We start from the raw sequence: 23,388 nt of genomic DNA on the forward strand, positions 1-23,388 counted from the left end.
GGCAGCTTATCTTGCCCATTGTAACACCTGCATTCAAGGAGATGCCACTGTTGTGAATCTTGCTGTTTTTTTCCCCTCTAAATGCACTTTGGACACAGGTGCCAACTCACGAGTGAGACTGTGTTCATGTAAATATACCACATATAGTTTTAGAGCCATAAATTGTAAGTTAACGGAGTGGACAAAATATTAGGAACACCATTCAATATAATACTCCAGTACACCACCACCCACTACAACCTCAATAATAAATATAAAGGAGAATTATCAACTTTCTGACAATGTCAACAAAAACTGAAAATGCATAAGCTTTGAAAATGTGGGATATATGGCAGAGCTGTTGTATTGGATTGCACAGGTGTTCCTAATACAGTGGCCAGTGAGTGTGTGTATATATATATATATATATATATATATATATGTATGTATACACACATATACACATATATATCAGTGGCGGCTTGGTGACTCAAAAAATTGGGGAGGACAGGAGGAAAACCAACATGGAATCTTACAACAAACCGCATCAAACTATATCATTGTCCCACCTGATGAAATCGGAGGGGTGGGAAATATGCAAATAAAACAATTTGCTTGAGTGGTGAAAAGGTTGCTTCTTTAAAGACATTTAGCATATACATATTGTCTCTAAACAAAGAAGTGCTCATTTTAGCCATGGAGTGGTTCAAATGTGTCATTTTACCAACAAAGTGAAATTCTAATTTATAGTATTGTTCTATTGTGACAACAAATTTATGTTCTCATCAAAAACAGACAACATATCACATGATTTACACATGTTTCCTATATATTTTCTTAGTATACAGAAATATATAAAGTAGCACAAACCTTATAATGTGAAACAGGTTCAGATCAGTGCTGAATACAAGACAGACTGACCACTAAACATTCACAGATCTAAAAGTGTAGGTTCACATCAGAAAGTATTAATGCATGTATCAAATACATGACTTACACACTCTTATCTATATGTATGATATACAAAATATAGTCTACAAAGCTGACATGTTAACACTTGGGGTGTTAACATGAACACAAAACTCATGGTTCAGACCGTATCACGGATTGAGTCACGGATCAGATCATTATTAGGATCAGTGGGGAAAAAGGGGGGAGACAATTAAAACTTTGTTTTCTATTTATTCTGTAACATACTTACAGCCAGAAACATCAAGGAACTTTTGCCTATGGTCTTAAATGAAAACAACATTTAAGATGTCCAATGTTTAAATAAAATAAAATAAAATATATAAAATAGTCAATGCTTAGTTATCGGACCCATTAGATGCTGGTTTGATCGTTGCTCTTCAAAATCCCTGTTAACGTTAGCGACATGCTGTCTGTCCATGACTTGTACTTACAGCAGTTTGTTTACTTTGTCTTAAATGAGACATTAAATTTTGCAGTTAATCCGCAGTTCATATGCCTGCCTAACCGTGGGGGGCGATCCGTATGGATCACGGATCAACTACAATCCGTTACACCACTAGTTAACACTTGTTATTCTAGCTACTTTAAGCTTATTACTCAATATACGGCTCAGCTTAAAAACAAACTAAAGAAACTGTCAGAAGCAAGCAGCCAGACCTCCTGCACACTAATCATACAACATCAACAGGTGACTGAACAACCACTCAATTAAAAATGAATGAATGAGTGAGTCCAGACAGCTCACTGTAACTTCAACAAGCAAACTAACGTGACCCACAACACATTATGTGATCTCTGCTGCATTCCTGTTAAGGAGATAAATTCACCCAACAGCCACACAGAGAGACATTTAACCATCAGAGATGAAATTAGCGACCAAAGAGACAGAGAGAGAGAAGCTGTATCTGACTCATGTTATCTCACGTCTTCTTCTTTCTATTATGGAGATGAAGTATTCATGTTATAACATCCATTTGTGACTGTTGGTCATCTTGTTTGTTAGTTAACAGAACTTTATGGCAGCTGCTTAACCAGTCTGATATCATTAGCAACAATGTCAAACAAGCTAACTCTCCTGGTTGTTTCTCCGGTCGCTTCTCTCTCCAGCCTCCCCAACAGCGTCCTGCTGCTGCTGCGCTGCACAATCCAGATAATTTCTCCCTTTAGCTTAACAACAGTCCTTAACAGTCCTTCAATGGATGTACAATGAGTCCTTCAGGCTGCTACAACAAGCCTACTGTTGCATTGGCTAACGCAAAGAGCTATCTACTGCTGCTACTCTGCCTTACAGTGGAGAGAATTGAAGATGAAATCTGGAAACTATCATTGGACCAACTTGATGTCAATATTGCATTCTGGTTGTTGATTGGTAAGGGAGGACAGCCTCCCTTGGAGCGTCATTTTACGTGTCATGGCCAATCACAGATTAGCATGAAAAAAAATGAAATACATTAAGTCCAATGTAAGAGATTCCACCCTGTGGAGGACAGCAGGCACCCGTCGTCCTCTGTCCCCCACTCCACCTCCACCAATTGCCCCCCCCACACACACACACACTGCCCTTTCTCCTCCCGCCCTGCAGGTGTCGCTGTTGAAACATTTTAAACAGAATTTTAGTAATATTTTTATTCCAAAGAACAGAGAAAAAATACTTTATAAATAATACTGAGATTTGGTAATGGTTTATTTCAACCAAATATTCTTTCTGATATTTTGATCTCCCTTTTGCCTCTCAAAAAACAGAGGAGGATCAATCTCCTCTGCTTCTATGGACCAGCCTCCACTGATATATACATATATATAGGCGGAGATCTACCACACCAGATACATTTTTATTTTACATCATTTCGTCATTTCCATTCAGTCACATGTGAGGCTGAAAATTCCTGAGTGTCGGGTTTGATGCAAGTTACATAATTTCCAATTTTCCTTAAACATTTAGCCACATACATATTTTCCAGTGCTCAGAAGACACCCTGATCATATTCTGGGTTATTAAATAATAAATTCACGATCAGAATATCAAAAAAGAGATGCAGATACAGATGCAAATAATCAATAAGTAGTATAAACGTATTCTACGAGTAAAAATGATTACTGTACCCCTGAGCAGGACACAGGACGCAGCGTAAATACAGAATGCAGGTTTTCATTCATGTTTGTATTTATTTGAGTGTTAAACAGGTAACAGCTGCAGAGAGGAAACAGCTGCTGGCAGTGATAACTGCACCTTTATTAGTATTAACAGTGCACATGTGTGCAGACACAAACTCCATCAGAAGTTTCTACAGCGGTTAAAGCCGACTGACAGCTGATCCAGCTGTGATCAGCTGCAACTGACTAAGCATTGACAAATTTTCTCAGGCTCTTCTCATTTCTCTATTTTGTGCCTCCTCATCTCCTCTCTCCTCTGTCCTCCTGCCTGTGACCCGGAAATTGCAGCAACTCAGTGCGCCATGTTGAAGGATGTCTCAATTCATAAAATGCATCTGGAGGAGAGAGGAGCGAGGAGAGAGGAGGCTTGCCAGAGGAGCTATGAGTGAGGTTACACAGGTGTATCCTTTGTGAAAGTTTTTCAGCATCCGTGACATATAAAAGAGGTGTGACACACAGCTGGAATATACAAACCATTTATAGTGCTTCACACAATAAAATATATAAAGTATATATATATATATATATATATATGTGTGTGTGTGTGTGTGTGTGTGTGTGTATGTATGTAAAATATAACAATGTATGACATCCATACATTCTTGCTATACATTATCATGTTGTGATTTGAATTACAAGTAAATATATACATTGTCATGAACACTGTTCTGCTCATCTGTCAGAAATCATAATATACAGTGGTAGGCTGTAACACAACCATGGACAGATGATGCAGCTCTGCTGCACGTCATATATTTCATTGACATGACGGCTCCGAAGCAAGGCTGTCTCATTTTGTCTGTTTCCTCAGGTACATCTCAAGTTTCCTATTTTATGTCTCCTTGTTTCTCGCTGCTCACTCCTCCGAGCAAAATAAGAGACTTGGGACGCCTGTCAAAATGGCGCATCAGGAACAACTTCCATAAAATAAGAGATTTGAGATGTGCCCACAGAGTATAGCAGGAATGGACCCAAATGCAGAGATCGACATGCAGAGATTGCAAGGTTGATGAAAAATCCTCTTTAATGTCGGAACAGTCAGGACAAAACAGGGCAAACAGAACTAACAGAACAAAACACAAAACAAACAGAACAAATGATCCAACAAGGACTGAATAGAAAACCAAGACTTAAAAAGTAACTGAACCGACAAGGAGATCAAGTGCAGGTGGGGAGATGGGTGGGGAACTCAGGAGAGGGGAGTGAACAGACAGGGAGCCAATTGGCTGGGAAAACACAGGGAGTAGGGCAGGGCTGATGAAGTGAACACAGGGCAGGTGTGGGGAAGACACAGAGCAGGGCAGGGCTAACGAGGGTAATGCAGGGCAGGTGAGAGGAGGAGCAAATGAACATAGGAGAACACAGGGAAACCAGAAAACCAAAAACACAATACTCCAAACCACAACCTAGCACAAACCAAACCATCCCAGAACCACAAAAACTTAAGCACACAACACTATAAACTAACTAATAATGCAGTCCTCTAAACCACCACCCAAATCATAACAAGCAAAACCATATGACCAGAAGGAATGACAACAGAAGAGAAACACAGAAAACCCAAAAGAACACAAAAAGTCCAGAAAAACAAACGAAGTCCAGGCAGGATGTGACACAACTGACACATTGACCAATCACATATCATTTCTCTGTTTCTGCAGAAACTATAATAGATTAGATTAGTGAGTGTAATAATAGATTAGTTAGTGTGTTCAGACAATTTCCATGACAATGGGACTGTCATTAGTCTTGCAGGAATGTCATAAACCAAAATATTGGACAAACTGAAATTCTGTCCATATGATGGCACTAGATAAAAAGTTAATGGATCACCATCATGATTCACCCTGAGGGGGACATGACTGTCTGATGTTTCACTCAAAACCACAAATGCTTGCGGAGATGAAAATCATCACAAAAGTCTTAAGGATAAATCATTTGGGACCCATGAATGTCTGCATAAAATTTTGTACCAATCAATCCAGTAGATGTTGAGATATTTCCTTGTAGAGAAAATTTGACCTGCTGGTGGTCCAGAGTTATTAGGGTTCCCTCTACCAAATTCCATAGTAATTCATCCAATAGCTGTTAAGACATTCAAAGTGAAAAAAGACAACCTGCTGGTGACAATCCATCCAATAATTGTTGAGATATTTCAAACCAAAGTAATGGACAGAAAAAATGATATTGTCAACCCTCATGCCATGCCATTTTTAGCCATGTCGCTAGCATGGCTAAAAAGTAGACAGGAATACAGATTGGATTCCCTGGACCTTGTGACACTTATTTGTTGCCTGTTAGGTTTCAATCAATGACCTTTATATTCTAGTAAATATTGACTGGGAATGTAATTTTGAACATGTGAGGCACATCAGGGCTGTGCGATATGACGATATATGTTGTGTGACAATTATTCTTCTTGGCTTTTTACTTGCAAAGCTTTTATTGCACTTACAGTAATCTAACAAGTTCAGTTGACAACTCTCCACTGCTCTGTCTCTGGTCTGCTGCGCTACACACACACTCACTCACACACACACACACGGCAGGCGCAGCCCCGCTCATGCTGAGAAAGAGCATTGAAGAGAGAAACAGCAAGACAGTGACTGTAAATGACAGCAAAATATAGTAGAGACTGTCTTTATTTATGTTCTTTTACCAAATTTATGTGCACTTGTTTAATTTCAGCTGTGTCAGAGAGTCTCTGCTGCGTTTTGCTGTCATTTATGGTTGTGCTACTCTCCTTTGCTCTCTATGGTTCACCGCAGGTGGGGCTGAACCCTCCATGTGTGAGCTGCGCACACAGTAAGGACAGTAAACCAGGTGAAGTACTCAAGCTGACGACAACTACACTCATTAAGTTACTGTAAGAGCAATAAAAGCCTCTGGAGTAAAAAGCCAAGAAGAGTAATTTAATTTAACTGCACAAAGGATGGACAGACAACAGGGGCCGGGGGGGTTGGGATGCACGGACCAACTATTTATTTATTAAATTAAATGTGCTATATCGGAATAGGTATTGTTATCAGGATATGAAATGACCTATATCAGGATATGAGATTTTGGTTATATTGCCCAGCCTTAAGGCATATCATAAAACTGTCTTTTAAGTCTCTCATTGTTACACCTCCCAGGCTTGAGACAGTGTTGACAGTAAAAGTATCCTGAAACAGGATTAGTGAGACAATGAAAACGTGCTACAATTCAGTTTGGCTGCTCTCATCAGAATGAAAATATTTATTAAATGTAATTTCAGCATAAAGTCTGTCAGTCTCTCTCTGTTTTATTCCAAAAGGCTCTTACAAATTTCCAGACAATAAACAAATCAATCATGAAATACACACATGACCAAATGTAAACAAAATCAATATGATAAATTGTGAAACGCTCATATCCTCACTTTTCACTTATCTCCCAACAGTGCTTATTTTTATCACTTGTTACATGCAGTGGATTACCTCACTTTATCTCTCAATGCACATTAGAAATGTAACCATTCAGTTTACTGATTTACTGTTATTCAGAGAACTGGACAACTGTTACTGATGTAGAACAATTTAACATCACATTTAAGACCATGAGCATTAACATTAAGGGTTTTATAATCAGTGGGCAACCCAACTTGTCTGTAAATCTAACTAGACTGTAATACAAATAAACAAGCAAAAACATGTACTTATTAACACTTATTATTCAGAAACCCTCAGGCTTGTAACACAAACGTACAGGAGCAGAGAATATGATTACCCAAACGCTCGTAAAAGCTGCGTAGTTGCGTGAAAATAGCAACACAACAAAAGTAGCCCTGACTTTGATTCAGCGCCTCTGGTAGATAGCATAACTTTACCCGTTTGTACATAAACAAATTTATTCACTAACACTCAGGCAAGTTTTCCACATGTAGTAGAACATGGTAATATGCTGATTTTGTGACAGCTGATGTACGTGTGCACTTAAATACATACCTGAAACAGGATTAGTGAGACAATGAAAACGTGTGGCTGCCCTTGTCAGAATGAGACGCAAAGGCAGCTCCCCACTGTATAAAGTCTAGAGTCCCAGTAGCACCTAGTCTCACACTGCCACCCATTGGCATCACAGATGTAGTGCAGCTAAATTAAGTAGGTCAAAAGTAGCTGCCAACCTTATTATTCAGACATATTATGAAGCTTAACAAAACAAAAATGTGACAATACATTTTGTTTATGTAACATCATAGTGCAGTTCATTTTTATTAGGAAGCAGTGGCACTTGCTGTCATAATAATTAGATGTAGGGGGAAGAGATTTGTAATGTAAATACAAATATTTACCAAGTTTATGTACTGTGAGTAGCCTGCAACTACATCCAGTACAACAGTTCTGTTACATACTGAATAGTTAAGTGGAACTTTCAGATCACACACTTATTACTTGAAGCTGCCCAATATTACTGCTGTTGAAAGTGTTGTGCTTTGCTCAAGAGACTCGTCTAGGAGTTGTTGAAGGATCGGAGAGTTTATTTACCCACCCAGGGTTGCCAGCCAATCTGGGGACTGACTTCCCTTACTTCTAGGTCATTTTGTCTGTGGGTCTCACTGAGGGGAGGCACATCGTCTTGAGTGCTGGAGTCCGGGGCTTCAGCCGAGGATTCCTCCATGATGTCTGCCTTCCCACAGGAGGAGAGGGTGAGGCGTCTGTCTGCTGCCTGGTAGCCAGTGGCTGAAGGATGCAGCGAGACTCTGCGTTGGTGAAGACTCTGTTGCTGGGGTTCAGACCCATGTAGAGATAAACTCACACCTGTAGGGCACAGAACGCGTCATTTCACTTTCTTTCTTTATGTTTTGCAGAATTTGTAACAATCAAAAACAGAGAGGGGCAAGAAAGTTTTGGAGAGATAAATGCCGATGTTCCCCAACTTCAATATTTCAAGATTCAAGATTCAAAATTTAGTTTATTGTTATTTTTAACAATAAAGTTAAATTGTTTATTGTTTATATATTGTTTATTTTTTTTTGCATACACAAAAAATATGAAATGCTGATCCATCACCACGGCAGTGCAACAACAGAGAAGATAAAGATATACTGTATGTACAAATTAAATTTAAAAAAAATATAAAAACATATAAATCCCAAGAGAAAAAAAAAAGATTGAGCAGTTAGCGGCACAGTGCATTAAAGTGCATTTAGAGAGAAAAGTACATGTGTCAGTTCGATGTAGACAACTCTTGCATGTCAACAAGTGACCGGCACTGACGGGGGAGTTATATAATCCATTTTGCTGTCCAGAGACCATTATGCAACATGACTGTTGGAACTACCAGCAAAGAGTATAGAAACACAAGAGACGAAACTCTGGTGCTTTTTTGACACGACTGCTAAATGGCGCTGCTATAATGCTGATGCCATTTTGGACTGAAATGTTGACCAACAAAGCCTGGTCTGAAGTCTGTGGCAGAGTTTTTCTCTGTTATTTTAAGGGCGCATTATAAAGACAATAATATGCGGCTACATAGGCGGGTGCACAACGCACGTTCACTCTGCTTGTTACACACACTCGGACGTGCAAAAGATTACAAATAAAAAGATTACAATGTGAAAGATTATTATTGTGTACATCAACATATTTTTAAAAAATACATGTAATAATGCTTAGTAACAATGTTTATCAGAATTAACTAATCGCAGTAATGACGGATAAAATTGTCTATTTATTTGACCAAATCGTTGCAATACACGGAGGTATTTCACGGATCAGACATAGATCGACTTTCCTGCTACATCAATACATGAAAACACGAGGAACACATGGAAATAAAATAAGTGAGGTGAAAACAATGATTAAACTAAAGAAGAAAATAAATTTGGACAGCTTCTAGCTGCTTCCAGCAGCAGGATCAGAACCTTGGAGAGCTGATCAAGACCTGACAACTGTGTTAATGATTCTTTACATGATTAAAACGATGGAATGATTTAATTCTTGAACAATATTTAACAAATATTCTTTAACATATTTGAGAATACAGTGATCAGGTTTACTTTCAGCACTTAAAACGCCGCTGATTTGACCTGTTACTCCATGACTGTACAAAACGATTTTAAAGAAACCAAAGCTGTAATTTAAAAAAATAAACCTATTCAAAAACCAAACGAAAATATATTCGCAACAAATTAATGAGCAGGACCTTTAACTGGCGGTCTGGGACTGGCCACGGGAGGATTCAGGAGGAGCAGGGGCCGGTGTGCACTTTAAGGATCGTGCGCTTTCACTTTGCGCACGAGCAGATCCGTTTCCTCTGCGGAGAAGCGCTCCTTCTTTCTACTTGGCAAATGCGCCATCATGATAGCAATCCACCAAGGTGCAAGCGCACAGCGCTTTTAAAGGGAATGGGAGATGACACCCTAATTGGTTTATTGCATGTTGCGCCGAAAACACACCCATGATTAATTAGGAGACTATGGACAACCCCTTTGAACCGTGTGCCCGACCAGCGACCGTTTTTCCGCGGCTAAAATAGCAAAAGTGGATTTGGACAAACCCTAAATGCACTGTGCCAGGCGCTTCAGACCGTGCGCTTTAGATCGTTAAAATAGGGCCCTGTGTGTTTCGGTATTTAATCACAGATGCTGCATTAAAATAAGAGTTATAAATTAAATATTGGCCTGTAGCCTTCAAGTAGAAAGTAAAGTAGCCCAAAAAACAGTCATTTCAAATTAGAGGAACTGTATGAAATGTGATCAACAAATACAACTGTGTGATTATGTGCTCTCATTTTGGTTTGAAATCTTGTAAGTATGACCGAAACTTTAAGTGTTTCAGCATTTAAAGAAACACCCTGGTCATATTAGAATAATAACATTGAGATACAGAGTGAGGTGCTGATACTAGTTATAACTAAAAACGCTGGTTTTAGTATAATTTTAAAAATGCTGGTAATGATTTGGTATTTATGTGTCTATGGTATCTATGTATTAATTCTTGTAATATCCCTAATTTTATCCACTTGGTAATGTGGTTATCAAGTTGTTTAGAGGAATGGTTCCCAAACTAGTGTCTGCGAGAGGGCTGCAGGGGATTCCCAGGAAAGCCCAAATAGATTAATTTCACTTATATTACACTAACTTCCAGGGAATGTATCTTCTTACAAAATTCTTCCGACAAAATCCTCTCAAACACGGGTCTGTGGTCTATTGTGATTCTATTCTGGAGGTCCTTGACATGAAAAAGTTTGAGATTGCTTGGTTTCTCAAAATCCCAACAGTGCTGGATTTTTCTAGCTTCCATTTATGTCCATTGCTCACTTTTTGCTGCTCTTTGAAGCGGGGCAAAAAGATATGTTATATGTTACATCACGTCATGTCATTTTTAACTCAGAATTTGTAAATCTGAACCCATGATTTGAAAGATTTTGTTGTTTAATAAATGGAATTCTGGATTAATGTTTTACAAATTTCTGCTTTTATTCTTTCATAAATTTAATAAATAAGTAATTAACTAAATAGTTATAATAGTATGCATATTTTGTTATTTTTTCATTGTTCAACACATGCTATTTTGGTAGAGTCATTAAATATATGACAATTGAATAGAAAGAATTTTGTTTTACTTTAGTACAGCACTTTGTAGCCGGGATGTTTTACTGGTGTCATTAAGGTCTTTGCTAAAACATTGGTTGCCTTCAGTCCAACATGCCGGAGGTGTAACTCTGCTGCAGCATGCTGATGTTGCAATGGAACAACCAATTAGCTTTCACTTCTTATCAATGTAAGTTCTTTGCTGCCGGTTTGTATGGGTTAACAGTTAGCCTAGCTTGCAGTCCCCCACACATACCCTGCATCCATGTCCTGTCGCACCGCTTTCGATGTTTCCTCACCGGCGCAGCTCCAGGCAAGGCCGTGGTCTCCTTTGGGCCCACTGAGTGTAGCAGACCAAGCGCACTCAGCTGATTTAGCTCTCCTAGCCAGTATTTCTCGTAGCAAATGTCTTTGTTACGAATGTCCGAAAGAAACTGACGATCATAGACATATTTCCCTTGCACTCCACATTATGACACAGATGTAGATGTAGACAGGGACATAGATCAGTTCATGGAGAGAGAGAGAGAATACCACAAACAAGGACCCTTTAATTTCTCTTCTTGTCTTCACAAAATAACTCTTCTGTTAGCTTCCTCAGTGCACTTTCTCCCTTGGAATGTTGGTAACAGTGACAGGTAGCAGTTAGTAGTTGACAACTAGCTAGTTGTTTTGATTTTAAAAAATATGTCCAAAGGTGATATTTCCTACAAGTATTGTATTCATTGGGACCATGTAGGCCTACAGTGTTCAACATGTTACCATTTGATGTACTGCACCAGAGTTAGCTTATAGTTAATTTTCATCTGCAGTCCCTTCAGCAGGTGACAAGTAAAATATATAGGCCTAACAGCACAATAAAAAACAGTACAAAGCAAAAAACACAGAGAACACATTATAAAAAATACAAAGCTATACACAATAGCACATCACATACACCCACAATGTCAACTAGAAATTAATAATGTAAACTTGTCAAATTAAAAGCAAGACTACATGCGCTAATGAGAAAATCATGAAGTGTACTTCCGGGAAGACTTTCTGGGGCTTATTCCGTTGGAGGGACACACTACAGATGAAGTGTTTTTTCAAAAGATTGTCTCATTTTTTAATTAGCGTGAACTGGATTTATAAGAAGTTTGCCTGTTGCTGATCGGTAGAGTGCAAGGGCTGGTGGCGAGGCTATCAGCCATAGCCCTACATATGCACTTTTTACACTGTATCATTCATCAGTCTTTGCTGTGTACAAAGCTCAGTGGTGATCTGAAAAACACCATGGACACTGTTATGAACATTGTGAATTTTATTTGATCAACCTCCAGCCTGAAACATTGCCTTTTCCATCAGCTGCTTGCTGACACGTTTGCCAAACACACTGACTTACTCATCTGTAACAATGTCAGATGACTCAGCAAAGGAAAGGTTCTGGACCGTTTCTGTGAACTTCACCAGAAGATTGTGTCTTTGCTTCGCACATGTAAACACTAACAGCCCACAAACTTCTTGGAGCGCATGTTTGATGAACATTGGAAGCAGAAGTCTACTTTCTGTGTGACATTTTTGGACACTTGAACACTTTGAATCTGGAAGTGTAGGGGCAGGAAAAGTCTATCGCTGATTTGGTTGAGAGGCTTTGTGCCTTCAAGACAAAGCTAAATATTTTCAGAACAAACCTAATGGCAACAACATTGCTGCACCATCATTACAAACTTCATAACAAAATTGCCTGAGTACTTTACTGAGAGTTTCCAAGGCTTCAGCATTCCCATTGAGGTATTGCAGTTTGCTCGTGACCCGTTTTCCATCAAACTTGAGGCAGACATCTGTGTAAAAGCAAAAGAAATGTCATGTATTGATGAGAGCATCTTTCAGATGGAATTTGTTGATGTTCAGCCCTTCTTTGCTTTAAAACAGCACTTTCAGTCTGAGGGTACAGTGGACTTTTGGTCTAAGCACGTTAGCCAATATCAGTACCCCACAATAAGGAAAGTGGCCTTGCTAATACTGACAATTTTTGGATCCACTTACACTTGTGAGTCTAGCTTTTCTCATATGAATGCCATCAAAACAAGGGCACGTTGTTCTATTACCAATGAGAAGTTGCATGAGTGTCTCAGGATTGCCCTTATTACTTATGAGCCAAACTATGTTGAAATAGCAAAATCAAGGCAGTGTAATTTCTCTCCCTGATTCAAACAGGCTCAAAATGACAGACGTCTGACATGTATGGTAGTTCTATAATAGTAAATCACCTGATTGAAGCATGCAATGTCATCTTAGTGAAAATGCAAAGACTACAGATCTGTTTTATGATGATTCAAACAGGCCCACTTATTGTAAGTCTGGATACTGTTTTACTGTTTTCACCTTAAACAAATATGGATATGGACCTGCTATAAGCACCATATGTCTGCTTGTAATAGTTTTTCATAGTATCATGAACAGGTCCATTTATTGTTAGTCTGATGGCTACTATTTTACTATGTTCATCTTGCATTTAGCATTTATGGATATGGACCTGTTTTAATGTCGAACCTGCATCTTTGGTTACTGTCAATTTGGGATGCAAGATTGAGGAGCACCACCTGTGCTGATTTAGTGTTTGGGTGTACAGATGCCCTGTTGAATGAGAAAAGAAAAAAAACAACTATTAGGACAGGGATAAGATTATACTTTTTGGGCAATGTGTTATTCTCAGACAACTATGTCAAATAAGCATAGGTCATAATTAACCTTTTTAACCATTACTGCTAACTACATTTTAAACCAAACAATGGCTCTTGTAGATATAAATGTTTTTTTCTCTCACATATATTTGGGTACAGTGTGAATCTAGCACAAGTAAATGTGATGCAACACTGGAAATTGAAAGCCAAGAAACAACAGCCCACTGCAATAGTTCATAGACACAGCATGTAAAGGCTACCTGCAACTCTTCATCATTGTACACAATGTCTGTTATAGCCTCTACATAATCATGGTAGGAACATCTGAGCAGTCCTGGCTGGTGTTCCTATCTGTGGGCAACATTGTAAGCTACACCAGATTCCAGTTATGCTTACCCTGCTCCTGTTACAGTGGCAAGAAAACATCAGTGAAGCCTTTGGAATTATCTGGTTTTCTACATGAATTGATCGTAAAATGTGATCTGATCTTCATCAAAGTCACAAGTATAGACAAACGCATTTTGCTTCAGCTAATAACACATAAACATACATAATTACATACATAATTATCCTTGGTAACTTTATTGAACAGCCATTAAACATTCCAAGTGCTGGTGGAAAAATAAAAACCTCAGTTAATGACATAAACAAAAGCTAACTGGAGTCAGGAATTAGCAAATCTGGAGTTCAGTCAATAAAACAAGATTGGAGGTTAGGGTTAGAGGTACGTTGACTCAAAACATTTTGAGTTTGCTGTTCACAGGAATCATCTTCATACTTGTGGCTTTGATGAAGATCAAATCACATTTTATAACCAATTCATGCAGAAATTGCTAATTCCAAAGAGTTCACTGAATTTTTCTCACCACTGTGTATCTGAAATTACTGCACTCATTAAACAATGTCATACTAACCAATCATTTACGCATGACTCTCAAAATTGGCTATTATAGCCTGGTTTAATTCCTCAACCCATGATCAAAAGGTAGGCAGCATAGTTGTCATTGCTAGCTGATGGAGTCTGGTTCACTGTGGCAACACTATCTAAGTCAATGAGACTGGATGCTTACTGTGTTGCAGAGGGCTGGTTAGCTCTCGTCATGATATCACTAATCACTTGCTGTGTTGCAGAGGGCTGGTTAGCTCTGGTCATGATATCACTGGTCTCTTGCTGTGTTGCAGAGGGCTGGTTAGCTCTGGTCATAATAGCAATGGTCACTTGCTGTGTTGCAGAGGGCTGGTTAGCTCTGGTTGTGATATCACTGGTCACTTGCTGTGTTGCAGAGGGCTGGTTAGCTCTGGTCGTGATATCACTAATCACTTGCCGTGTTGCAGAGGGCTGGTTAGCTCTGGTCGTGATATCACTGGTCACTTGCCATGTTGCAGAGGGCTGGTTAGCTCTGGTCGTGATATCACTGGTCACTTGCCGTGTTGCAGAGGGCTGGTTAGCTCTGGTCGTGATATCACTGGTCACTTGCCGTGTTGCAGAGGGCTGGTTAGCTCTGGTCGTGATATCACCGGTCTCTTGCTGTATTGCAGAGGGCTGGTTAGCTCTGGTCCTGAGATCACTGGTCTCTTGCCGTGTTGCAGAGGGCTGGTTAGCTCTGGTCGTGATATCACTAATCAGGACAGTTACTCAAAATACAGTACATAATGCGTTACATCAGGGGTTTTCAAAGTGTGGGAAAGTGAGCCTCCCCTCAGAAAACAAACAAACAGCTGCATCATTCCTGTACTGTATGTTCCACTCAGGCATAAAAGCAGGTTTCAACAATAAATGTTGTAAACATATTTATTTTATAAACATCTTTTTTTAAACATTTTAAACATCTTTATCTTTATTTTTTAAAACATCTTTTTAAAACATTTTAAACATCTTTATGTTCATTTTTTAAGCATTTTAAACATTGTTTATTCTTATTTAAAATCTTTTGAACACACTTTTTGAATACAATTCCACTCTAAAGGACTTTTAAACATCATTTTTTTAAAAAAAAACATCTTCATTACATTCAGCCAAACATTCTCCCACATTCGCACTTAAATTGTGGGCTACTCTTACTTTTGATGATTTAACAATTAATGCTCCACAGTCCAATAACTAAATTGAAAACAGACTCAACAATAGCCCTACTAAAATAACTTCAATTCAACGAAATCATACATTATAAGGCCTATTTGTGCAACTTTACTCAAGTCAAATAATTTTTGAACACAAAGTCAGTCAGACACTTTTATCACCAAACAAAATCATCACTGTGCCCCCTGCACAGTGTTGCTTTTCATATTACTGTCTCAACATTGTGCGTGGATCTTTTCCATATATGCTCTCAGCAATAAACTGACTAAACTCACCCCACTTTAGTGGGAACAATGACTCTGCGTCTTGGATGTGCATATGTGGTTGATGCAGGGATGCAATGTAGAAAGGAATAAACCTAAATCATCCTCTACCTGCAGCCTTGACCAATACTTGCAATCATGCTCAATGCGGAAAACATGCACTCACACATGTGAGTGGAGGTGAAAGGGTTGAGCAAAGAACAATACCCACATAACAGAGAAAAATACCCACTTAGCCAAGTGTACTCTCATGCCTCATTGTTCTCCCACAGGCATGAGAAGTGAGCAGAACATGTAGTTAGTTTAACACCAAAACAGGAGATAAAATCTCCTGTCCTCATTAAAAACCTCTAAATAATTATTTGGCAATTTGACCAAATTATAATGGATTTTTAATGTTTAGGCATGTGTAAATCTCTCAATGGATCCAGAGGGCATGAATAGACAAACATGCCACAAATCACCTCAAACAACACACAATTATGCTTTACTTAACAAGACAAGTCATGCTTACAACCTTACTAAAAGAATAAGGTTAAGTTCTTTTGCAGCAAACTATTCATTCGCAATGTAACGTCAGCACTATTAACTTTAGCTATAGCTAAAATTGCATCAATTGCATCAGCCTGTTGTTTTAGGATATGGAATAAAATCATTTTAAAAAACACTTGTGTAACAGAGTGCTGCGTGTGAAACAAGCTGTTTTAGTTTCCTACCTAACTATGGTCAACGGAGACTTCTCTACTGGTACAGGGTGAAATTGTCTCTAACTTTGGAGTTAACCACTGTCACTGTACTGGGCTGCTGCCAAACAAAACTCAGGAACTCAGCATATTAATCTAAAATATCGCAAATTCATCTTTACAAGGCACCTAATTTGTAACAGTGCTCTTGTGGTTATTTTAGTATTGTTTTGCTATGATTCATAGCAGTTATTCACAGGTGTGGTATGTGTACTGGGAGTCCTGTCAGTGTTGATAGTGGTATGGTTTAATAGCATTGTGTTTTTATTTGAATTATTTGTTTTGGTTTGTTTTACCCCTTTTCACAGGTAGGATACTCGCAGCACTCTACCAGTGGGTGGTTGGCTCCCCGGCCATGGTACAACTGCCATTTATGGCAACTAACCCACAGAGACGGTGGCAGATTGCAAAAGATGGCAGTAGTATTTACTTTGTAAATATTTATATTATATTGCAAAGTGTAAATGACTGGGCCACCTGTGGATGAATCATTATGTTAAACTGCAAGGGGAGTGACATTGCTGACTTTGGTTATGGCCTTGGTCAATGGTCAATCAATCAGAGGAATGTCCGGGGTGACTGCATCAAGTTTAGTAGAAATAACTGAAAGGCAAACATACCACACTATTTGCAAAGAGATCATTTCACTGCCCTGGTTAAGTTTTTGCAAGTAATCACTAACATAAGTACAGCGAAACAAGGTGTCAGTTACACTATTTCTTTGTTTTATAGCCACAGATGAAGACTGATCATCAGTCATGAAGGTCAGAGCTTTTAGAGAAACAGTGGTCAACTTTTGCTATTCGAAGTTTGCTGCCATCTTCCTGTTCCTGGCTGTGTTTGTCTTCATCTTTGTGTATTTTAACATGGACGTCCTGGAGGTGAGAATTAGGTCTTGAGTGGGATTGCCTGAAGGGTGGACCCTGTTTGAAATAGTTAGATCTCAGGATATTGTTTTCATATGCAGTGTGGCTTTGGATAACAGTAATTTCCTTCATCTATATTTCTAAACAAATGCAATTCGAGGAAAATGGTTCTTTTGCTAACAATCATGCATTTGGCTGACAGCAATAACTCCTAATTCAAATATTTATATTTTTATATATTTTAATTTTATTATTCCCATCTATATTTTTCTTATTGACAATAAATAAAAGACCAAAACCAACAATGTGTTAGTCCATCTCTCACTACATTCATTACCATGTCTGTGGATCTCAGCCCCAAGCCCATTACTTCCTACTGAAGATGTACTTGTAAATCCTTAAAAACAGGTCGAAAATATCGAAAAAGCTTTTTTACCTGTCTGGAGGGTGTATGGAGTCGCATTGAGGTAAGGCTGATACTGTGACTCTTAAATGCCCTAAGGATATTCTGACTGTTGTTTTCCTCCCTTTCTCTTTTTCATGTTGCCATTATCACTGAGTCTTTGATCAGCTTCTTTCATCAACCCCTACAAATATTCAGTGATTTTCTTATGTGTGGTTGGAAAAATCTTCCTTTTGTTTCATTTAGTTCATTTTTTCTTACATTAAAATTTTTTATATAAGTTTGTCACATCACTCTCTTGACCCCCTGCCAGTTTCAGCATAAGGTGATCACCACCTTCTCTGTCCCAAGACCTCACCTGCAACACCACTTTTACAACTTCCAGCAACGGTCCCCTGAAGATGCTCTGGAGGAACGCCTCCTATTAGACTCCATTGCTTGGCCTGAAACTCCATCCTTGCCAGATCCTCTTTCCCTGGAGCAGACCACTGATCCTGCCCACAGCACCTTCACTATTCTCCCAGAGAAGTTTCGACGACAGTGGCATGTAGGGGATCAGCTGGAAGTTATAATTAAAATGTATGACTTCCAGGGCCGTCCGAAGAAGTCTGGGGGAGACGTCTTACTTGCCCGTCTGCACAACCGAGCACTTGGTGCAGGTGTGGCTGGACAAGTGCTGGATCATCTCAATGGCTCCTACTCTGCTGTATTTTCTTTACTCTGGGAGGGAAACGCACATGTTGAGGTGATGTTAAAAACTATGATGTTAAATGTGATTGTGTCAATCTTATAACAGACCGTTAGCTAAGCCCCACCCCCCTCAGTTACTGTTGCTAGGCCTGTCAACTTTTTGTTCTCGCACAGCACATATGCAGTTTGCAATAATACTACTTAATATCCTTAGTAATTTTCAAAACAGTGGGTGCTTTATTTCATGAAGTGGTTGGATTCTTCTGTATGCTGTCAATTATTCTTATCAAAATCAAAATAACCACTCTACCATAGTCCAGATTTGATTGCTAGCATAGGATTGAGAAGTGCTAAACTAATTCAGCAATCAAAGATTTGATCTGCTCTCTAGCATTATCTAGAAAAGAAATATTATCCTGTTTAGCATCATTTAATGTGGCAGTGAAAATTTAAAATTAGTATGTCCAAGAGTAATAAATACCATTGACATATTGAGAAATAGGTTATAGGATAACTATTGGCAGCATATTAACCAGCTAACATAATACAGCAATGAGAAACAGATGGATCCTGTGAAACCTGAAACCTGTGTCATCATTTAACAAAGAGAGAGCAGAGCAGGAGAAAAGGACATTTTTATTGACAATACTTGTTTGGGCAGATGCCATTGATTGCCAACAGCTGTCAACCTCTGTGGACTTTCACCTCAAACCTGTGTGCCTGGAGTTTGGGGAAATTTGAGCATTTACAAGAATGACTCAATGAGACCCTGGCAAGCCTTTTTAGGTGCGTCCTCATGAAAAAATTGTAGTGGATCATTTGATGATTAGGATTTCTATATGCCAGCTTGATGTGCCATACTCTGGACCAACTGATATGAATTACTGTAAATTCTAGACTTTTTGACAAATATTACAAACTGCATGGTGAGTTGTATTACAAAGCAGTAAAATTTGGAAACAAGGTTGTCATTAATTTGAGAGCCCTGGGTACTCCATAAGCATTGAGTGAGGATCTTAGTTGAAGGTAAAAGAGAAAGGCAGAACCGAGCAGACCAAAAAGATCTTTTATTTCCTGGAATGCTTGGAGTTTGTTGTCATGTATAATGTTGTTGAGAACATGAATACCTCTCTCTGACCAGTGGGGAAAGGTTAAAGGCTTACCACCCCACAGTGATGTTAAAAAGAGGAATACTTAGGTGATATTTACAAGGATGTTCCAATATTCTGTTAACATCAAAGAAAAAATCTTTGTTCAAAGTTCTCATAGGGAAAGTCCCGAAATAAAATTTTAGATTAGGTCAGTTCTGACCACCTGCATTCCTTGCAGTTTCATTTTGGTGGGTTTTTTTTCCAAACAAGGTTATTGATAACGTGTAATTTATTCCAATACCCAGCTGGTGGTGAGAGAGGTATAGAGCTGCAAAATTTGATCGTAGCCAGGATTTTATTTTTAAGAATCAGCTAGTTACATCTGTTAATATGTTATTAAGTCTTGTGCCATAATTGTCTGTGGTAAATATGGAAATTGTGGGTAAAATATTCAAACTGAGATAACAAAATTATTTTAAAAAATATCAGTGGGAGGCTTTGCTGCAGATGGCATCTCATTCAGTGGACTTTTTAATGTAACCTGTGACCCCCAAAAATAATGTAATATTAAATGCTCCTTGTCCTTGGAGGTAATGCTGGGTTACTCCTGTAGGCAGTAAACTCATTAGCCGGACATGCTAACATTTGCAGATTACATTAGAGCAGACAAACACACTAATTAATTTCTTACACTTTTACTCTTTGTGTTTTTGTGTTTGGAGAGGCTAAAAAAGAGAACACACTGCAAACTCTTTAAATGTCAAGTATAGCTCTTACTACAACCCCATGCACACCACTTCACCATGTGGAGAAATTCAAAGATTGACAGATCTGCTGTGCCCTTATGGTTGCTAAACTATGATTTGGACAATCACTGCTCAGGGGAGGGGTAAGTGAATGAATATTTCTTCAGACATGAGTATCTGGAGATCAATCTTGTTTACCCCTGAAATGAAATGTGCAACTTTCAGTAGTGTTCACTTTATTTGTCTTTACTGCTATGACATGGTTTCAAGTAATGGGTATGAAATTTGAACTGTGGTTCTCTGTCCTGTCAGGTGATACTGGTTCACCCCAGTGAGGCTGTCACGGTGCTGCAAAGGTTGACCAGAGAACAGCCAGATAGGATTTATTTCCAGAGCGTCTTCCGCTCAGGCTCAGTCTCTGAAACTACCACCTGTAATGTCTTCCTGCGTCCAACCTCGCAGCCACTGTGCAACTACACTGACCTCCACACAGGTGATCCATGGTTCTGCTACAAGCCAAAGAAGCTGAGCTGTGATGCCAGGATCAACCACTCCAAGGGAGGATTCAATAAAAAACTCAAGGCCGAGGAGGAGAGGCTCTTTAAAAGGTGAAGGGGCAGAGAGACAGGGCTGGCATTTTGTTTGAACTTTTATAAATAAATACTATGTATCTCCTTGGTGAAAATCTCAGGAGTAAGCTGATAAAGACTGAATCTAAAGGTGTTTTCAGTCTAAAATGATACAAATCAAATAATAAGCCTGATTCACTTTAGTTTATGTTCATGGTGTGAGAGCTGCATTTGCTAGGGAAATAGTGTGCAATTGGTTTATCAAAGATTGTTCTGCTGAAAATAGCTGTCTGCTACATATGGATATTTTTATTATGGATGTTTTTTTTTCAGTGGTGTCAACATGAAAGTCTCCATTAAGGCTTCAGGATCAGCCAATGTCAACGTGTTGTCAAAAATGAAAGGTAAAGCAGAATTTTCACTAATTTAACCTCTCCTGTAATAATAATTCAAACTTTAATGTGCTACAGACGATTAAAAATAAAAAAGGCAGAAAGAAACATTTGCAAACAACCTAACTTTACATTTACCAGCACATTGTTGGTTTTAGTCTTTCAAAAGGATTTGTTGACAACAGGAAAAATATACAATAATGCCAGCTATAATGCCTTAATTTCTTTTTCAGGTCAACCAGAAGTAAAGAGCAGCAGCGTGAAGTCTGGACCTTCTGGCTATTACTATCAGGATGTGTGGCGAGCCCTAGGTGGTACCACAGTCCGCCAGTTCAACACATCCTCTGTTATCAGTCAATGTCTGAAAGGCAAGGTGGTCCACCTGTTTGGAGACTCTACCATCAGGCAGTGGTTTGAACACCTCACTGCAGCACTACCATGTAGTTAATAAACAGAAATCTCTGACAACAGTTTCAGCTGCAATGTGAACATAATCAATGTGTCTCACTTGTGTTCCCTCTTTAATACTTTTAGATCTCAAGGAGTTTAACCTGCACAACCTGAAGCAAGTTGGGCCCTTCATGGCCTTAGACTATGCAAACAACATTCTGGTGACGTACCGCTGCCACGGTCCCCCTATCCGTTTTGTCAATGTCCCAACCAATGAGCTTCGCTACATTGCCAATGAACTAGATGGCTTAGTTGGAGGCATCAACACCGTTGTTGTTCTTGGCATCTGGTCTCACTTCAGCACCTTCCCCATCGGACTCTACATCCAGCGGCTGCAGAGCATCCGCAGGGCGGTGGTGCGCCTGCTGGACAGGGCTCCAGGTACGCTGGTCGTCATCCGTACTGCAAACCTCAAAGCATTGTCTCTTTCTGAGACGCTGACCAACAGCGACTGGTACTCGCTGCAGCATGACAAGGTGCTCAGGGCCATGTTCAAAGGACTGAATATTCGTCTGCTGGATGCCTGGGAGATGGTCTTGGCCCACCACCTGCCGCACAGCCTCCATCCACAACCTCCCATTATTAAGAATATGATTGACGTCCTCTTATCCTACATATGCCCCCAAAAGGCCGGCTAGACTGGAAGACTGCACAAGATGTTATAGCTAACAAGTAAACTTACAACCGTGATTTAACAGGAAGACCACAATGTCACTTACCTCTCCCATGGAGTACAATAAAAAAAGGGAGAGGTAATGGCGGGAGACATCATTTATAGGGGAGGGGGACCCACAGAAGTGAACGTCAGGACACAGAAACTGAGACTCATATTGACCCAGGAGGAGTGGCACATCAGGTTATAACTATTTACAGATTTGGTGTAGTTACATAATACTGCTGTATAATTGACTTTGTTACATTGTTATGGGGAATTTATCTTTTTTTCGGGTTCTAGCATACATCCATGCCAAAACGTTCTCGTTGCAACACATGCTCTAGAATTATCGTTCTGCATGTCAGAGTAGGTGGATTATTAAACTATTTTGACAGTAATTGTTTGGGTTGCAGCGTATTCTTCATATGACTGCATGCATCAAACCGTGACATCCATACTATGACGCTTCGGGACAAATACATGGTTCTAGGAGAGACTCTTAATTAGGATATTGTATGAAGAGACAGTTTGAATGTTGGAGACATGACTGAGGTTACCTCTGTCAAGACAGGGCAAACTACTGATTTGTCACAATTTTGCAGCATTTTTGCCTTACTGAATTCCATTCCATTCCAATCTGTTGTACTTCTCTAATAAATAATGGAGCAGCCCATGTCCCAGACTGCAGCAGTACATTTATGCCCAGCACAGAATTAAATACAGAGTTAAAAAAATCTAAAATCTTATGTACAGATGGGTCACCTTCCTCCATTAAACACACACACACACACACACACACACATATATATATAGTATACATACAGTACAGTACTAGTGAACATACACTCAACACAAACAGATATGAAATAATTACATGTAATTTGTTTTACAAGTTTGGCATTTATATTTTATTAGATGTAGATCTCTTTCTCTACACAAACAATAGCACAATTAAAATTAGCTCATTTAAATGGAAGTCTGCGGCTCGAACACATCCGTACACTTTCTGACCTACAGCTGATCATAATGTGTGATGTCATCTGTAAACGATCTGGTGGACGGAGCCAATCTGGTTCCTATACTGGTTCTCATGACAACGACCATGAGGAGAGGT

At 39.1% G+C, this 23,388-nt stretch overlaps 2 protein-coding genes across 2 annotated transcripts; one reads left to right on the forward strand and one right to left on the reverse strand.

Moving 5' to 3' along the window:
- Positions 1–13,075: 13,075 nt before the first annotated feature.
- Positions 13,076–15,809, reverse strand: LOC121891227. Its single transcript, XM_042404056.1, has 3 exons — positions 15,800–15,809; positions 14,397–14,961; positions 13,076–13,279 (listed from the first exon to the last, which is right to left on the reverse strand). Exons 1-3 carry the CDS (start codon positions 15,807–15,809, stop codon positions 13,165–13,167), a joined length of 690 nt encoding a protein of 229 aa, XP_042259990.1. The 3' UTR covers positions 13,076–13,164.
- A 1,361-nt stretch (positions 15,810–17,170) lies between these two features.
- Positions 17,171–22,859, forward strand: LOC121891228 (NXPE family member 3-like). The gene is made up of 6 exons (XM_042404058.1): positions 17,171–17,293; positions 17,995–18,426; positions 20,521–20,816; positions 21,111–21,181; positions 21,403–21,609; positions 21,704–22,859. The coding sequence occupies exons 1-6, from the start codon at positions 17,171–17,173 to the stop codon at positions 22,255–22,257; spliced, it is 1,683 nt and encodes a 560-aa protein (XP_042259992.1). The 3' UTR covers positions 22,258–22,859.
- Positions 22,860–23,388: the final 529 nt, after the last annotated feature.

This window comes from Thunnus maccoyii, chromosome 23 (genome assembly GCF_910596095.1).
Source record: "Thunnus maccoyii chromosome 23, fThuMac1.1, whole genome shotgun sequence".
NCBI classification, from domain to species: domain Eukaryota; kingdom Metazoa; phylum Chordata; class Actinopteri; order Scombriformes; family Scombridae; genus Thunnus; species Thunnus maccoyii.